General features: G+C 46.7%; 2 protein-coding genes across 3 annotated transcripts; one reads left to right on the top strand and one right to left on the bottom strand.

Annotated features, from left to right (window-relative positions):
- Nucleotides 1-3: 3 nt before the first annotated feature.
- rab42b (RAB42, member RAS oncogene family) lies at nt 4-4,793 on the top strand. Its single transcript, XM_049026602.1, has 2 exons — nt 4-693; nt 4,210-4,793. Exons 1-2 carry the CDS (start codon nt 476-478, stop codon nt 4,649-4,651), a joined length of 660 nt encoding a protein of 219 aa, XP_048882559.1. The 5' UTR covers nt 4-475; the 3' UTR covers nt 4,652-4,793.
- A 2,153-nt stretch (nt 4,794-6,946) lies between these two features.
- taf12 (TAF12 RNA polymerase II, TATA box binding protein (TBP)-associated factor) lies at nt 6,947-12,313 on the bottom strand. Of its 2 annotated transcripts, none has more exons than XM_049026400.1 (6): nt 12,181-12,313; nt 11,080-11,335; nt 10,381-10,458; nt 9,779-9,893; nt 9,055-9,143; nt 6,947-8,296 (listed from the first exon to the last, which is right to left on the bottom strand). In XM_049026400.1, exons 2-6 carry the CDS (start codon nt 11,257-11,259, stop codon nt 8,261-8,263), a joined length of 498 nt encoding a protein of 165 aa, XP_048882357.1. In that variant the 5' UTR covers nt 11,260-11,335; nt 12,181-12,313; the 3' UTR covers nt 6,947-8,260. The 2 variants fall into 2 exon arrangements, with proteins under 2 accessions (XP_048882357.1, XP_048882356.1); XM_049026399.1 differs by lacking the exon at nt 12,181-12,313 and adding an exon at nt 11,696-12,174.
- Between the last annotated feature and the right edge of the window lie 4,572 nt (nt 12,314-16,885).

The following is a 16,885-nucleotide window of genomic DNA, read 5'->3' as shown; positions in this document are numbered from 1 at the left end:
ACCCTGTCTGTAGAGACACCACCCTGCCACTGTCTCTCCGCCTCACTATTTCACTCCCTCGCCTGAGAATCAACAGGTCGTCCGCGTGGCGTGTTTGGCCTGGAAGTGCAGCGCAGTATCGCGCCTGCCACACACGCCGCAGATCCCAGCACCAGCTCTTCCTCCGCTGCTTCTTCCTGCCTTCTCATTTCCTTAAAGAAGAGGGACTCTGCTAGCGGGCCACGGGCAGGGGGCTGGGTCTAGCCGACGGCAGTGTGGCTCCCAGGAAAAGAGGCTGCACAGGCGGAACCCCCCAGACGCACATCGACTTGTGACACCGGCCATGTGATGCCCTCCTGACACTTGCCTTCCTGGACAGCATCGCTCCTTCTGCCCTGCCTACCCAGAGGAACCCCCTGCCAGCAGAAGGATTCCACATCCTTCCCCCCAGCCTCCGAAGCGTTCCCTCTCTGCCCACCCGCGTTCAGCTGGCGCCATGGACCTCACGCTGTGGCAGTACCAGTTCCGGATCATCATGCTGGGGGATTCCACAGTGGGCAAATCCTCACTGATCAAGCGCTACACAGAGGACCAGTTCCTGGAGAGCATTAACCAGACGGTCGGGGTGGACTTCTATGTGCACTTCCTGGAGGTTGAGCCGGGCGTGACGATCAAGCTGCAGTTCTGGGACACGGCCGGACAGGAGCGCTTCAGGTGAGTTGGTGGCTTTTGCTAGTTTTACCGCAGTAGGGTGGTGTAAGTCACACACTGTCATCATCAACGGCCATCATTAACCCGACAGGAAAGTCTACGGCAGTGTTTCTCAAAACAGTCCTCGGGATCCCCCAGACAGTCCACGTTTTTGATCTCTCCCATTTCGCTGGGAGTCTGGGGGTCCCCGTCGACTGGTTTGAGAAACACCGATCTGCGGTGTTGCCCTTTAACCTCCAGACCACTAACTCACTTTAAACTCCTTAATCATGTGTCTGTTAATTAGTCCTATAGCCTTGAGTTTCCGTTTCAGGTGAATAATAGGATAACATTTAGGGTAACAATACGACTAACTTCAAGGCAGAGTGCAGCCTTTCCTTTTTGAATCCATCACATGAAAACATCCCTCTGAATAGCTGATCATTCCTACTCAATAGGTGCCGCTGTTGGCTTTCTGCTCTGCTCATGGGAGTTTTACTTAAAAATTCCCATAAAAATGATTGTTTCAATGAGACAACCAATTAGATTGTAGAGGAGGTGTGTCCAAACAACTACAGGATGTGGGACTAACCAATCAGATGTCTTGGTCCCACCTCCTCTGGTTGCTTAGGCCCACCCTCCACTACAATCTAATTGGTTGTCTCTCTGAACCAATCATTTTTTCTTCTGCCCTCGAAAAATTTTTATCCAAGTAAAGTTCCCACAAGCTTTTGCTCTGCGAGCCCAAAGGGCCGTCAGACATTGCATGAAAAGGTCAGGGCTGTTTCTCACTGGGGGAGAGAGCCGCCCCAGCCAGAGGTAAAAAAAAAATCAGCTTATGGTGGGTGATACGTTTAGGTTTGGGCAGAGGTGCATCTGACCTGAGGTCAGGCTGAATTTGAGTCTCGATGAGAAAATATGAAGTTCACCCGAGCGCATTTCCCTGAAATGACAATGTAATGAATCTCATTAGAAGCTAAGGGGAATTTTGTGATCCAATCACGATGACAGACCTGGAGGACTGCTAGTGAAAAACAGGAACTGATGGGGGGGGGGGCGGCTTCCAAGGTACGTGATCTCATTTGGCACCTGGACACTGAGCAGAAGCACCTCAGCTCCAGAACTTCACCAAACTTCAAACCGATTAAACATAAAAAAAGAGATTAAAACTCAAATGCATGGGTGTTATGTGGGAAAATATCAAGGTATTCTAGAAAGTTCTAAAATGCAAATATCTCAGACCAGGGACTGTCCTCAGAACAACAGCAACTGTTTATGGAAATTATACAAAAACCAGAAGAGGTAGAACAAAAGATCATTCATGGACGGTCCCAAAATTCCCATTTTCAAACCTGTGAAATGGGGGATTCTACGTCAGGCTGTGAAATAACAGCCTTTTGACGATGCGGTTCCTCTGGTTCCCTCACAGTCACAGTCACATCCCCCATGTTAATCGAGACGGCCGGCTGTATAGAATCCAGAGAGGGTTTTACTGCCCATAAATCACAGAAATGTTACTGACCTTATTATGAAAATGTTATTGTCTGTGCATCATCACATAATGTAATGAGGGAGATTTCAGTCTTGCGGCAGTGTGTGTGTTTGCTTTCGTCCAGATCCAAAGCCAGCTGATCTGATTAAGGCCTCGGGGACACATGGCAGCCAAAGGGGCCCACATCACCCCCGACGTGTTTGGGAATTATGTTACGCCCACGTCACTTGAGTGGCATGTCGCTGGTTCATGGTGCTGTAAGAACAGAGGGTGTTTAGACAGCTATGGCCCCTGCAGGTCCACCATGACAGGCTGCTAGAATTAGAGCCAAGAAGCAGACCTATGATGCACACACCACCAGTCAAAATCCAGACCAAGTAAAAGTCCAGACTAAGATTTTGTTTCAACCAGCTAGTTGAGTCTTCTGTGACTGTGACTCTTTTTACCGAGTTAGTTGGTTTGAAACAGACTCTTTGGATTTGTACTCTCTGGACCTGTATTGCTCACCTCTGCACACTACTTACTCACTGTGCCCACAGTGTCTCTCAAACACACACATACAGTTACTGTGCAACAGTCTAAGGCTGCCGCAGAAATCCGTTTAAATGACCCTCGTGTTGGTGTAAAACGATGATTTTTCGTCTTCTTAAAGTGTGTCAGCTTAGTCATTTCAGATCCTCTCCTAAAGTCACCCCAGTCTTTGCAGTAACTGTCCCATATATTTATTTGTTGACTCGAGCACTAGAATACCATGTTTGGCTTTTCAATACCTCATTGAATGCTTTAGCTAATTATCCGAGTCGGTGCTCAACTTTAACAGGAACATGCAAAGAGGTGTATTTGATCTGAGCTCAAGAGGTCATGGGCGGCGCCCATTGCATGGCCCCTGATGAGAGGTCTGGCAGCTCAAGTGATGTTCTAGCCGTCCAACAAGATCCGTGACTTTTTGGAAAACAGAAGAAATGCTTGCTTTTTTTTTTATTATTATCGCTGTTCTTCATTTGGATAAATTTTAAGTTGTTTGTTTTCCCCAGTAAAGATACTTTACTTACTACACACATAAAAGCTTCAAACATTTTCTTTGACTTTTGCACTGTACTGTACACATGTTCATATTCATATTCATAAAGAACCCGTATATACATACATAATTATGACCCAAAAGCATCTCAAGGTGTCCCACGTCCACCTGTTCTAGCAGGCAAACCTATACAGGTGCATTAAATCTGCAATTAGCTCCTCTAGTTGCCATAGGTAACAGTTATGTTAATGAACAATGAGGCAGAGATTTCTGCAACTAATGGGTATTCAGTAAAGTTTTTGTATCAACCTTACAGACATGCACACATACACACACACACACGTTTGTATTTATATACTTGTGGGGACCGTCCTGTCATTTCTATAGGAAAAACCCTACTGGTCTTACATTCAGGATGTGCCGCTGACACTTGCTGCGACCCTCACTGGGAGAGGCGGAGTGACGATGAAAACGGTGCCAAACTTTCATTAGGCAGACAAGGATAAACTCATCTCTGTGTGTGCATGCAGTCCGCATGTTCCGAGGCATCTGTGTGAATCTCTTTCTGTTACGCTGATTTCCCTACCAGCCCGTGACACCCTGGCATCACAGGTGTCCCCTGTGCTCTGCAGGGCAGGCCTCAGCTTCACTGTCATCCTGGGTGCATGTGCACTGAAGACAAACCGCTGACACACTAATGTCGAAATAGTGCCCCGCCCAGTCTTGCTACCTGTCACTTCAATAGAATCACTCTTGGCCCAAACTCTTCTGTATACACTGTGTCTCCCTGTATCGGTGTTTCCCACAAAGACATTTGGTTTGGGTAGCACTAAGTCACCACTTTTACTAGACAACTTTAGCGTAGATACGCTCATCCCTTCTGAAGTAGAAGGTTTACAAGGTCAGCGAAAGCCAGAGCTCTGTTCGAGCCTGAAACATCAGCCCGAGCCCCCGGACAAATCTGCCGCTGAACTTGAGCCCCATCCGGCAAACACTAGCAGCTAAGCCTCCTGTCTCCCTTCCGCAGGTCTGTGACGCGCTCCTATTACCGGAACTCGGTGGGCGGCCTGCTGGTGTTCGACTTGGGCAACCGGGCATCCTTCGAGCGCATACAGGGGTGGTACGACGAGGTGCGGGAGCGAGTGCAGCCGCACAGTGTGCTATTCGTGCTGGTGGGCAACAAGACGGACCTGGAGGACGAGGGCCTGCGGCAGGTAGGCCGCGAGGAGGCCGAGCTGCTGGCCGGCAAACTGGGCGCGCCCTACGTGGAGGCCTCCGCCAAGGGCGGCGAACGCGTGGCCGAGGCCTTCGAGCTGCTGGCGCGGAGGGTGTACCAGGGCCTGCGCAACGGGGAGGTGCAGATGCGAGAAGGCTGGGACGGCATCAAGTGCTCCGCCCCCCGGGCCCTGGATGCCAAACCATCTCAGTCCGGGAAGACCTCCTCCGCGGGGAAGAGCTGTAGCTGTTAGCATGTGGGCAGGCCGAGGTCCGCGCCGGCCCGGGTGGCTCCCCACAAACTCTCCACACACAGGGACCTGTGCTGCTTCACACCACAGCAAACACAGCAGTGTGATGTGAAAAATTTGCCAGTAATAAAAGAATTTGATTTAAGGATGGGATACTTCATTCAGCTGGTGCTGGGCATTGCTTTGGGTCAGATAACCCACATATACCTTTTCTTCCTCTGTCTCTGTCTCCCACCCCCATTCCCCTGAACGCCATCTTGTTCACAGTGCTCCTGGGATGGGGCAATGGGGGGGGCATCATACAAGTCAAAATTCTGCGCAATTTAAATAGGGGGGTACATCCCCCCAGAAAAGACAAAATAATGATAATTTTTTTAGTAATTTAACACGACTTGGCCTTTCATTTTTTTTAACAATGTGGGAACATTGCATCTTGGCCTGAAGATAAATGGAATTCCATGTTTTACTAACTATAACCTGTGACAGTGGTGGTAAACACTCACAGCTCACTATCATGATCCTTCCAAAGTTCTCCTTCAGTAATGTTAGATAGGATACGTTACTATTACAAGGCATGACTAGCTAGCGAGCCTGACGGCTAAACAGCCAATTTGAGGGATGGCTGGTAGCAGCCAACAGTCTTACAAAGCAAACTAAGCTTTTATCAGGGGTCTCCAACTCCGGTCCCGGAGAGCTACTATCCAGTAGGTTTTCAGTTCTACCTGGCTTCTGATGAGCCACACCTGTTCCTAGTATTTACCTGAGAGCAGGTGTGGCTCATCAGAAGCCAGGAAGAACAGAAAACCTGTTGCACTGCAGCCTTTGAGGATTGCAGTTGGAGACCCCTGACCTGTATTCCTCAAATACCATTATGTATACATAACTGCAATCAATTTTCACACACATCTGAAAAAGGGTTTTATGCTGATGCTCTACTAACTACTTCACCCCCCCACCGTTAATCTCTTGCTGCATGGACGCGCAGCAGAGCTCTGAGTACACGACCCCCCCGGCTTCAATGGGTATGGCGCCATTACTGTACAAGTCCAAGCTTTTCCCAAATACACAATTTTTTAAAACTCCGTAATTCTGGCACGATGTACTTGCTTATCCTTAGGTAGCACACTTCTCATGATGACGTCGTGGTCATTTTCACATCTTAACACTGAGTGCACAAATGCTTAAATGTCATGCATCACCGGGCATATTTCGACCAACCAGTTAAACTTCTCTTCTTTGGGGACACACCAGTAAACTTAGTTTACACGTCATATAGACTTAGAAGACACCAGTGAGGGGGTCAACATGCATGTTGCCCTTTTTTTTTGCACTGCTTGATGCTCTGCTGAAGCCATTCAGGGCTGAAACGTTGTGCAGTGGCGCACTTAGGAACTCGTGATGCCATAAAGGGGCCACGAAAACACACTGGGAAGTGGGAGATCCAAACAATGCGGGGATTCCTGGAATGGATCCACTTTCAGTGACTCATAGGGTCATGGCAGCTCGTGTTTCAAGCTGATTGCAAAACTGAAAACAGAAACATGGCTGTACCGCGCTGCAAATTATATATACACACACACACACACACACAAGCCTCACCATTAAGCACCCAGAAGTAATGGTACAATTTGGATGTAATCAGGTACATGTGCACACCAGCGACGGGTAAGTAAATGATTCGATTTGCAAGGAGCCGGCATATCTAGTGACCAGACACAGAGGGTGGCTCGTATACACATTAGACAGCATTACTATCACTTGATGGAGTCTGATAGGCGTCGCATTGTGGGTTTGCATGCGGTCGGGTGGCCGTATTGTGCAACTGCCCGGCATGTGGGGCATGCGTGTGTGAGAGAGAGAGAGAGCGAGAGAGAGAGCGAGAAAGAGAATGTACAATCCCACTTATGTGCACTTATCTATCCTACAATAGACCGGCATCTCATATGGCAGATGCCCTGCTTTGCCAATGCTGCCTCTGTACTGGACGAGCAGCTGAAAGTACTGTCTGTCCTGGACTGGGTATGTCCTGCTCTGTTTGCCGAGAAAGGCTCCATAAGACCATGTACTGGATTAACAATTTGGAAACGGCTATTCCAAGAGGGGAAAGTGGATCTCCACATTGAGAATCGGCCAGACTGCACGCACAGGACGACAGCTGGCAGTTCGACTCTGCTTTCTGCAGACACTGGTCACAATCATTACATCAGCCCTCTTAGCAGGAGACCGCAAGCGTCAACGAGAGGATCTGAAAGCAGATCTGAGAGACGACGATATACTTGTAAATAACACACAGCAGTATACAGGGAAATTAGTCACGTTTTATTGACAGGGAAAAACAAGGGGAGTATTTAAACCATCATACGAACTCAAAGATGTGACCCCGCTGCTGAGGAAGTCAGTCACCCCCCCATACCTTGCTTGAGTGTCCACATCCCCCCCCACCCCGCACAGCAAACTGCACCTTTGTTTCACACACCATGCTTTAAAAGCCCATTTCACCCAACCCCCGAATGCGTAATGGGGACACATTCCATCGCGAAGCAGCGTGATAACACACAAACAACGCCCCCCCCCCCGCCCCCCCACCCCAATGGTCAAAACTCTGGGATACACGAAAGGGCTGCCATTGACTCCGTCGCAGGCTGACGGCACTGACGATCTACGATCCACGTCGAGCAGAATCTAATGTGCAGTCAGACTGTGGCTTTGGAGAACCCCGTTCCAAAGACAGAACCTGGACCTGGACCTACAGTACTGAACACTCAACAAATAAATCAAGGTGCGACCCAAACATAGAAACCATGGGAGAACTGCCAGGTTCTGTCAGAGGCTGAGATGTCAATCACTGTGGATGCCAATAAACTAACAAGGGGAGACGGCAGTGCATGAAAATCACACACGACGTGTTTCTTAAACGTCACACTTCTCACCACTTATAAACCCTACTGTGCCTCTCTCCACTGGGGGCAGCAGCGAGGCAACAGAAGACAACTAATGGGACATTGAAGACAACACACCCCAGGCTCACAACGCCATGGATACACTGGAGAATGCCTACGAACCGAAACGCACGGAGATGATGTCATGGATGACGTGCAGACTGCAGTCAGACAAGCCGGCATGGCGTTGAGCTACATTATTTTCAACCGACATCCATCTGAATCTGGCTCCAAATGCTGTTAAAAAGCCAAATCAAAACAAAAATAGGTGACCGAGTACATACAGTGGGAGCAGTTGGTGCACTTTGGCAAACTATCCAAAATATATATTTAAAAAAAATCAAAGTGACAGCACTCCTCACAGTTCGAGCACAGTGTTGGCCAGCCCTTGGGGTCCTGCCTCGAAGCACGTGGAACTCAGACTCATGGCGTACGAATGAACCAGGTAAGAAAGGTTACATCCCCACCTAACCCCACCCCCATCCCCGCCCTCACCCCACCCCTAGTCTTAAAAATGTACATGATATCAGGTCCTTAAACACATCATAACTTGGGGATTTCCCACATCTTATCTTCTGCAGCCAGTGACCCAACCCAGACAAACCCAGATTTTAAAAATAAAGGAAAAAGGTACAAGAATCAGAGTGTGTCCGTCCAGCTTCCTCCAGTGCTACTATTTCTTGGTTGTTTTGCGGATCAGTGCCATCCTCTGTAGAAAGGAGGAAAAAAAAAAACAAATGGACCTTAGCAGGAAAGCCTGTATAAAAGGTGACTACACAGGTACCTAAAGACCACATACAAACTGCCATGACTGAGCGTTTCTGATCAATATTGAACCATTATAACAGTTATTACTCATGTACAGTGATCCCCTCTATATCGCGGTCCAGCTGTCGTCCCCCCGCTATATCGCGGATTTTTCCCCGATGTATCAGTTTTCTGCAATGTGTGTGTGTAATATATTATATATATATATATATTATACACACACACACACACACACACACACACATTACATATTATATTACTCATATTCTTGTCGCGACATCCACATATCCTATGTGTATACAAAGTTTTAATAAGTTTACATGTATTTGAAGCATGTGGGAGGGGTATTTTAAGGCTTAAACTATTAAAAAAAATGTTTATTTATATGGTCTTTCTACATCGCGGATTTTCACCTATAGCGGATGGGTCTGGAACGCGAGTTCTGCGATAGGCAGGGGATCACTGTAATGTCAATAATGAAGGACGATGGGAAGGCTGACATGAACTACAGATATTTGGGGGTTTAAATAATACCACGCAGATGTCCAAATAGTTTAGAAACACTAGCTGAAGAATAAAGGTGGTGGTTCTGCCTGACTGGCAGAGTGTATGGGACGATAACGACAGTGTAGCGCTTTGGTGGAGGGCTTGGCGTGGCAAGAAGTCAGTGTCGGGCAAGCGGCTCCAAGGACAACCCACCTGTTTGTGGGCTTCTGTAGTGCAGGCCTTCTTGTAGGGGCGGATCTCATCAGAACCAAAGCCGGGGATCCACATGTTCCACTGGCGCTCTGGAGGGGGGGAGACACACAGAGAACCTGAACACAGCAGCGACTGCGTTGTGACACTGACATGGCGAGTGACTGCACTGCCTCAGGCCACACTGTCCGGAAACATATCAGAGCATGACTCCGAAATGCTCGAGTCACGGGAGCGAAGGATCATGACACCTTCTAGATATTAAATTAAATTCGCTTTTATGTAGCGCCTTTCACGACAGTGAATCAGTAGGCGCGTCGCGATACATCACAGCATCATTTATGCAGAATAACTAAAAAATACATTAAAAAAGGGAAGACAAAGAAATGAAAGATGGAAAGCCAGATGACATCTGAGAAGAGGAACCAAACACTTCCAGATAGGGAGGAAAAAAACCACTGGGGGGTCCGAGGTGAACTGGCCACCCCCCCAACTATGCTAACATTATAGATATTATAAATGCTGGCATTTTATTCTATTTTAACTTTTCTTAAAGTAACATTAAACTGTTCAATGAACTGTAAAAAAATTAATAAAATCAACTCCCACGAAGACAGAAGTTATCCTGATACAGAATGACTTTCATAAGGCACAATCCTCAATGCCTGGCAGGTCCAAACATGGCACAGTGATGCCAGGTGAGCCCAGGCCGGCTCGCTGCGCTCACCCAGGTGCAGCTGGACGTCCTTCACCTCCAGCGTGTTGGACTTGCGGTGGCGAGCCAGCTGGCATGCGGCAGTCACCACGCTCTCTATGAAGTCGTCGGCGATTTGCAGCAGCATCTGAAACAGAAGTGGCCGGAGACAGATTCGGTCACATGATATGGCTTAAGAGGACAAAAAAAAAAAAAAACGGTAATCCAGCTAAAACCAGCATGACTCACAAACCAACCAAAGGAGGTGTGAAATTTAGCCCCATCACCAGATTAAATTCTATAAATAATGAACAAGACTGGGCAAACAGGACAAGTAACTATTCTTTCAGTTTCAGAGCTCTCTAAATAATCTTGCCCATTTCTTGTTCAGTCATACAAACCATTCTTTCAGAGCTCAAACTCACAGTGATAACTGGACTCACCATATATTTCACTATTAAAAGTTAAACTCTAATAATATGTGTTTATTTGTTCATTGAGCACAGTCAACAATTCACAACAATATATGGGCTTCTCACAGGAAATTACAAACAGACCAAGACATGTTTGATTATGATTAGAATAGCGGCATGAGAAACAGTGACCCCTAATGGCAAACTGGTAACGAGCGGCACCTCTTCAACGTCCTCATCCAGCTGCTCGTTTGGGTCGATTTCCCTTACCAGGTCCTGCAGCTTCTTCTTGCTGAGCACCTGCAGGTAGGGGCACAAAGGTCATGACTTGCTAGAATGCAGCAGCGGGGTAAGAGGTTAAAAAAAGCCCCCCATTCATCTGTCCTTAGTCGTCTTTTCTGATGAGCCGTCATCAGCATTAGACAGCTGAAACGATTACCTCTGCAAGGCAGAATACTATAAGGGGAATTAAGGTTTGTCGTTTGTGTGTGTCGTTTGCACACAGAAATCTTTGGCTAATTCTGTCTGTTTTTAAAGCAACAGGGTGCCCTGCTTCTGTGCAGGAACTATTTGGCAGAAAAACTAAGCTGAGTGTCTTTCACACATACTGCACTCTGGGAAAACCAAAATGGACAAAAACAATCTTTACACTGAAAAACATATTCAGGAGAACTGACTGTTAAAGAAGAATCATACACTCAAAAAACAGGCAGAAGCCTGAACCATGAAACAGGGGAAGAGTAAACAGATACATTCTCTCTTAACTGGGCTTTTCCAGCCCTTCCAGAACTGGCTGTCGGCATCCACAGTTGCATGATCTTCACGCATTTTTATGGTGACACAGCCAGCCTAAAGAGAACCGTGATGGGTAATATGTAACATCTACACACCGAAGGATCAGTGCAGCTTGCGGCAGCATACCTGTGTGCCCTCGGGGCTCAGCCTCCCGGCAGGACCGGGGGTCCCCAGCACCTTGCTCGGGGCAGCAGCGGTGCTGTTGGCCATGCTGGTGGAGAGGGGAGGGGTGGAACTGGGGTCGGCTTTCACGGTGCTGGAGAAGCTGGAGAGGTTGATCAGTGTCTGCGGCTGGTACTGGGTCATAATCTATGTGGCCAGAACTTTAAATCGCAGTGCCTCACCAGGTCCTGAGGCAGCTTTTGGCTTTATAAAAACTGGGCTAGAGGAAAAAACAACAATAATTGTCATTACCCTGATAATATTGTACTGTGCTGAAGCGCAAAACAAAAGTGAGTTAGGCAAACAAGTTGAACCTGTGACGACTTGAGAAAGTGTATTAATTGTGTAAAATCGCTATAAACTGACTTTCAACCTACGGGATGAGGTGCGGTCCTGCCCTTTTTAAGGGTGATGGGTGTCTATGTGTCTTTCTCATTTGGGTCTCTGTATGACCATTTTCATTAATAGTAATCTTCAATCTAACAACTGAAAACTGGGGAACCGATCACTCTTCTTCTAAATAGGCATCTACAAAATCATAAATAAAGCTTATTAGTGGGGAAAAAAAACAAAAACTTACCTTTCAACGTGATTAAGGAAATAGTTTACCCGCCAATTTCCGGTCCCGTGCTACAGCTATTTATCGAACATTTACTAAAGCCAATATCCGCCGCTTTGAGCACCTACTTTTATTGTACTAATATTCAGATTGTTCAGATTAATAATTATAAGTCCATTTTCTTTTACACCATTCGCACCTGACAGTCACAGATATCCCGTTGGTTAGCTAACTACGTACATAAATGTTTTCTTTATATACACACACTGCAGTTTCAAAGTAATACGTACTTATAACCAACCCCAAAATATTATGAATTATCTTTTCCAAAGACTAAACGTAACAAGCTAACCTTGTCCGTATTGACCAGACTGAAGCGACGATCCAGCTACCTTAACTGCTGGATCCCGCTAATTTTAATAGCAAGTTAGCTGCCGGCAAGATCAAATACTTTTTTGTTCGGTTGCCGCTGTGTGTCAAACTGAAAATAATTCTGTGCTACGCACCGTAAAACCCTCTATCTCCCCATGTTTCCCGGGTTTGATCCGTCTTGCATGAACTCAGGAGTCCTCAATCGCATACAATACAAATCCTGGATCAGCTTGAAATGTGCTTCCGGTCTGTGAGGAACTATTTCCGGGTCTGTTTTTTTTTTTTTACTGTAACGGAACACCAATATACAACAATATAGTATAGAAATATAAGAGGATATACTGTTAATGTTACGGGGCGGAGTGAACCTGTACAACCAGTTAAGGGATTAAAATAAGTTGTACTATTTAATATTAATAAAAAGAAAGAAAACCAACACTGATGGGTCTCATCCAATAAGTTTAGCGAGTCAAGCAATTTCTTTGCAAGTTTCCTAACCAACTGCGATCAAGCTATCCGCGCTTTCCAGGTGCATGGTCAAATCTTCCGCCCTTAAAACGTGACGTGCATACATGAACACGACATTACGGTATCAGATTTATTAGGAAAATGTAAGAATCTGAGCCATCGTCTATAGAAAATGGTTCAAGATTTATTGTCACCTGTATGAAGTAGGGGATCTGCTAATATAAAATGAAAGTCTTACTTTCCCATAATGCAAAAAGCAAGTCATATGTCATCTGAAAGGCGAAGGCTAAGAATAATGTTGAAATAAATCTATATTGTGAAGCAACCATTACTTTTACTGAATTGGAAATATTTTAGAAAAATACACTGAATTACAAGGCTTTACAGAACAGTGCGCTAATGTAGACTTAACATGTAAAGTTATAATTACATGATTTTAATAATAATAGGTCGTGATCTAAAGTGGGCCGGTCTGAGGCATGAAACTCCAGGGCTGAAAATGAGTCCCAGTCCAGCCCTGAATCCAGGTGATGTCGATATCGGACAATATAACCAGAGCTGGTTCTTGTTTTTTGTGGATATGCAGATGCGTAGGGCCCACATAGCCACTAGGGGGTCCCAAGCAGCAAGTTTGGGCTCAATATATGTATTTGGGGAGAATTCAATTGATCAGTCTTCATTTGTAGCCAGCTAAGTCCCCTCATGTGTTTAGTGAAGCACTTATATACTTAAAATTAAATGTAGTATAAAAATCAAACTTTGCTGCAATGATAGAGAAGCTGTGGCTTGTACCTGGGTTCGAGTCTCCGCCTGGGTCACATATGAGTTTTTGCCCATAAATTGCCCATAGGAGGGCTTGTGTGAGTGCATGGTGTGTGAGTGCCCTGCGATGGGCTGGCCCCCCATCCTGGGTTGTTCCCTGCCTCGTGCCCATTGCTTCTGGGATAGGCTCCGGACCCCCGCGGCCCAGTAGGATAAGCGGTTTGGAAAATGGATGGATGGATTCAATGTCAAAAATCTGAGAGTGGCAAAAATATGTGAACCTAGCAGGTAATTTGAAGGTGAGATTAGAGTTAGGTGTTGTCAACCAGTGCCATAGTTATCAATCAATATGTTGACAAGTAGGTGTGAATAGGCACCCTGTTTACAGTGGGTATAAAAAGTACACACCCCTGTTAAAATGCCAGGTTTTGTAATGTAACTGCATGCTGATGGACTCCTACCCAATTAGACAGAATGCTGTAAGTAGGACTGCCACTAATGACTATTTTTCTATCAATTAATCTATCGATTATTTTACTGATTGGTCAATTAATCAAAATGATTAATTTTCTTCCAGAAGATAAAATTGACCATTTCCTTCCATCCATCCATCTATCCATCCATATGTACTTCCATTTTCCAAGTCCAACACTCACCCAGCACGAGTCTGGAAACGTGAACCAAATTCTCGCTCCATTTGTACAGGAATCTGATGGCCCGCAACAGTGGACCCCATACCCCATACTCCTGGAGCACCCCCCACAGGAACCCCCAAGGCACACTATCGTATACCTTTTCCAAGTCCACAAAATACATGTAAACTCTTTGGGCAAACTCCCACTAACCCTCCAGTATCTTTGTGAGGGTGGAGAGCTGGTCTATTGTTCTGCGACCAGGAAGGACTCCACATTGTTCTTCCAGCATCCGAGGTTTGAGCAACAGATGGACCCTGCTCTCCAGTAGACCGGGATAGACCTTCCCAGGGAGACTGAGGAGTGTGATCCCCCTAAAGTTGGAACACATGCTCCGGTCCCCTTTCTTAAAGAGTGGGACCACCACACCACTCTGCCAATCCAAAGGCACTGTCCCCGACGTTCACACAATGTTGAAGAGGTGTGTCAGCCAAGACAGCCCAGCGAATCTCATCTACCCCCGGAGCCCTACCCCTGAGTAATTGTTTGACCTCTTCAGTGACCTCAGCCCTAGAGATGGGCTCTGAGTCTTCCAGCTCTGCTTCCTCCCAGGAAGGCATATCAGTGGGATTTAGCAGATCCTCAAAATATTCCTTCCACCGCCCGACTATATCCCCAGCTGAGGTCAACAGCTCTCCACTCCTGCTATAAATAGCATCAGTGAAGCCCTACTTCCCCCTCCTGAGTCACCTGACGGTTTGAGAGAAGCTTTTTAAGGCCGACCGAAAGTCCTTCTCCATAGCCTAACCAAACTCCTCCCACAGGAGTTTTTGCTTTAGCAACCGCCAGAGCCGCTTCCAGCTTGGCCTGCCGGTGCCTGTCTGCTGCTTCTGGAGTCCCACAAGCTAACCAAGCTCTAAAGGCCTCCTTCTTCAGCCTGACAACTCCCTTAACTACTGGTCTCCACTACGAGGTTCAGGGATTGCCGCCGGGACTAGCACCAACAACCTTACGGCCACAGCTCTGAACCACCACCTCAGCAATGGAATCCCGGAGCATGGCCCATTCAGGCTCCATGTCCCCTGACTCCCTGGGGAGAGAAGACAAGTTCTGCCGGAGGTGTAAATTGAAGATCTCCTGGACAAGGCCTTCTGCCACATACTCCCAGCACACCCTCACTATGCATTTGGGTCTACCAGGTCTATCCGGCATCTTCCCTCACCATCGGATCCAACTCAACACCAGGTGGTGATCAGTTGACAGCTCAGCTCCTGTCTTCACCTGAGTGTGCAAAACATATAGACACAGATCCGATGATATGATTACAAAATCGACCATCGAACTGCGGACTTGTGCGTTCTGGTGCCAGCTGCACTTATGAACACCCTTATGCTTGAACATTGTGTCAGTAATGGCCAAACCGTGATTAGCACAGAAGTGCAATAACAGATAACCACTCAGGTTACGATCAGCCAGGCCATTCTTCCCAATCACACCCTTTCGGGTCTAACTGTCATTACTCACGTGAGCCTTAAAGTCCCTAAGCAGAATAATGGATTCTCCAGATGGGGCACCTTCCAGCCCCCTCCAGGGCATCCAAGAAGGCCGATCCTCTGAGCTGGTGTTCGGCACGTACGCACAGACAACCGTCAGAGTCTGTTCCCCGACACGAAGTTGAAGGGAAGTGACCCTCTCATCCACTGGGGTAAACTCCAAAGCACAGGCACTGAACCGGGGGGCTATAAGTAGGCCCACCCCTGCCTGGCACCTCTCACCATAGGCAACTCCAGAGTGGAACAGGGTCCAGTTCCTCTCCAGGAATTTGGTTCCAGAGTCTAAGTCGTGCATCGAGGTGAGCCCGGTAGTCGGTATCTCTCTACCTCACGCACCAGCTCAGGCTCCTTTTCCATGGCTACAAATGAAGACAGATAATTTGAATTACCCCCCCCCCCCCCAAGTATATTCAGGATGAACATGCAACTTGGGGGCCCCCTAGTGGCTGCGGGGCTCTATGCATCTGCATAGTCCGCATATAGTAAGAAACGGCGCTGTTGCGAACGATCTATCCCGGCTGAAGATTCTCGCTCCTGGCTGCAAACGCTGCTCTCTTCCATCGCTATTATACCTGAGCGGTACCTGCAGGTCGCCTGCTTTACACATAGAATATTGAGTCCTACCATTAAAATGATTCGCTGTAGGGAGAATGGTGACCCTCATTATCTTACCGCGTGGAGGAATGCTTTTATAAATATGGTAGGAAATAATTATGCTGCAATTTTACTGGAAAATAAAAAACTAGGCAGAGGAGAATATCTGCTATGAAAGTAAATATTATAAGATAAGATAAGCTTTGTTGGTCCCAGGGGGAAATTCTTGTACAGGTGCAAAGTACATAGAGTACAGAAGAAACATATTTCGTAAATTATAGTCCCCTAGTGGGACCTGACTAGATTTCACATCCAACCAAAATAGCACTAGAATCATTCTTTTTAGATAATTAAATATCACTACAATCGCGAATGTATGGATGAAACAACATAAAATATAAAAGTTCATTTCTAATGAAATCTTCATCTCCATTATTTGTTTTGACTTTCAGACTTTTGATGAAAGCTAAAGACAGCAATTTGGATAAACTTTATTGACCCTAGGCATAAAATATTTGGTAGTTCTCCAAGATTTTTCCGTACTATATCTGCTCATTTCTGTGGCCTTCTCATAACAAGACGCCTGCAACACCGGTCTGACTATCCATTGGTTGTGCTACCCGATTCACCTGACTGACTGGCACAACACGGTTTCCAACAGAACTCCCCAGCTCCCCCTGCTGGTAGCTAACTGCAACTTACACCAATCCTGAGACAAGCCACATCACGTAGCAAGTCTTGATCTCAAACCCTGGGGAGCGATCGTTCACCGCGTGCTCTTTCATGGCCGGCGCAGCGAGTTTGTGTTACATTACAAGTTGAACTTCTGC

This window comes from Brienomyrus brachyistius, chromosome 9 (genome assembly GCF_023856365.1).
Source record: "Brienomyrus brachyistius isolate T26 chromosome 9, BBRACH_0.4, whole genome shotgun sequence".
NCBI classification, from domain to species: Eukaryota; Metazoa; Chordata; class Actinopteri; order Osteoglossiformes; family Mormyridae; genus Brienomyrus; species Brienomyrus brachyistius.
Note: the sequence above shows the minus strand (reverse complement) of the source record. Positions and strands in the feature narration are given on the sequence as shown.

Coding starts and splice junctions, on each gene's coding strand:
- rab42b (XM_049026602.1), top strand. CDS start 476: ATGGACCTCACGCTGTGGCAGTACCAGTTCCGGATCATCATGCTGGGG. Junction 694..4,209: donor GCCGGACAGGAGCGCTTCAG/GTGAGTTGGTGG, acceptor TCCCTTCCGCAG/GTCTGTGACGCGCTCCTATT.
- taf12 (XM_049026400.1), bottom strand. CDS start 11,259: ATGACCCAGTACCAGCCGCAGACACTGATCAACCTCTCCAGCTTCTCC. Junction 9,144..9,778: donor GGACGTCCAGCTGCACCTGG/GTGAGCGCAGCG, acceptor CCCCCCCTCCAG/AGCGCCAGTGGAACATGTGG. Junction 8,297..9,054: donor CTACAGAAGCCCACAAACAG/GTGGGTTGTCCT, acceptor TCCTTTCTACAG/AGGATGGCACTGATCCGCAA.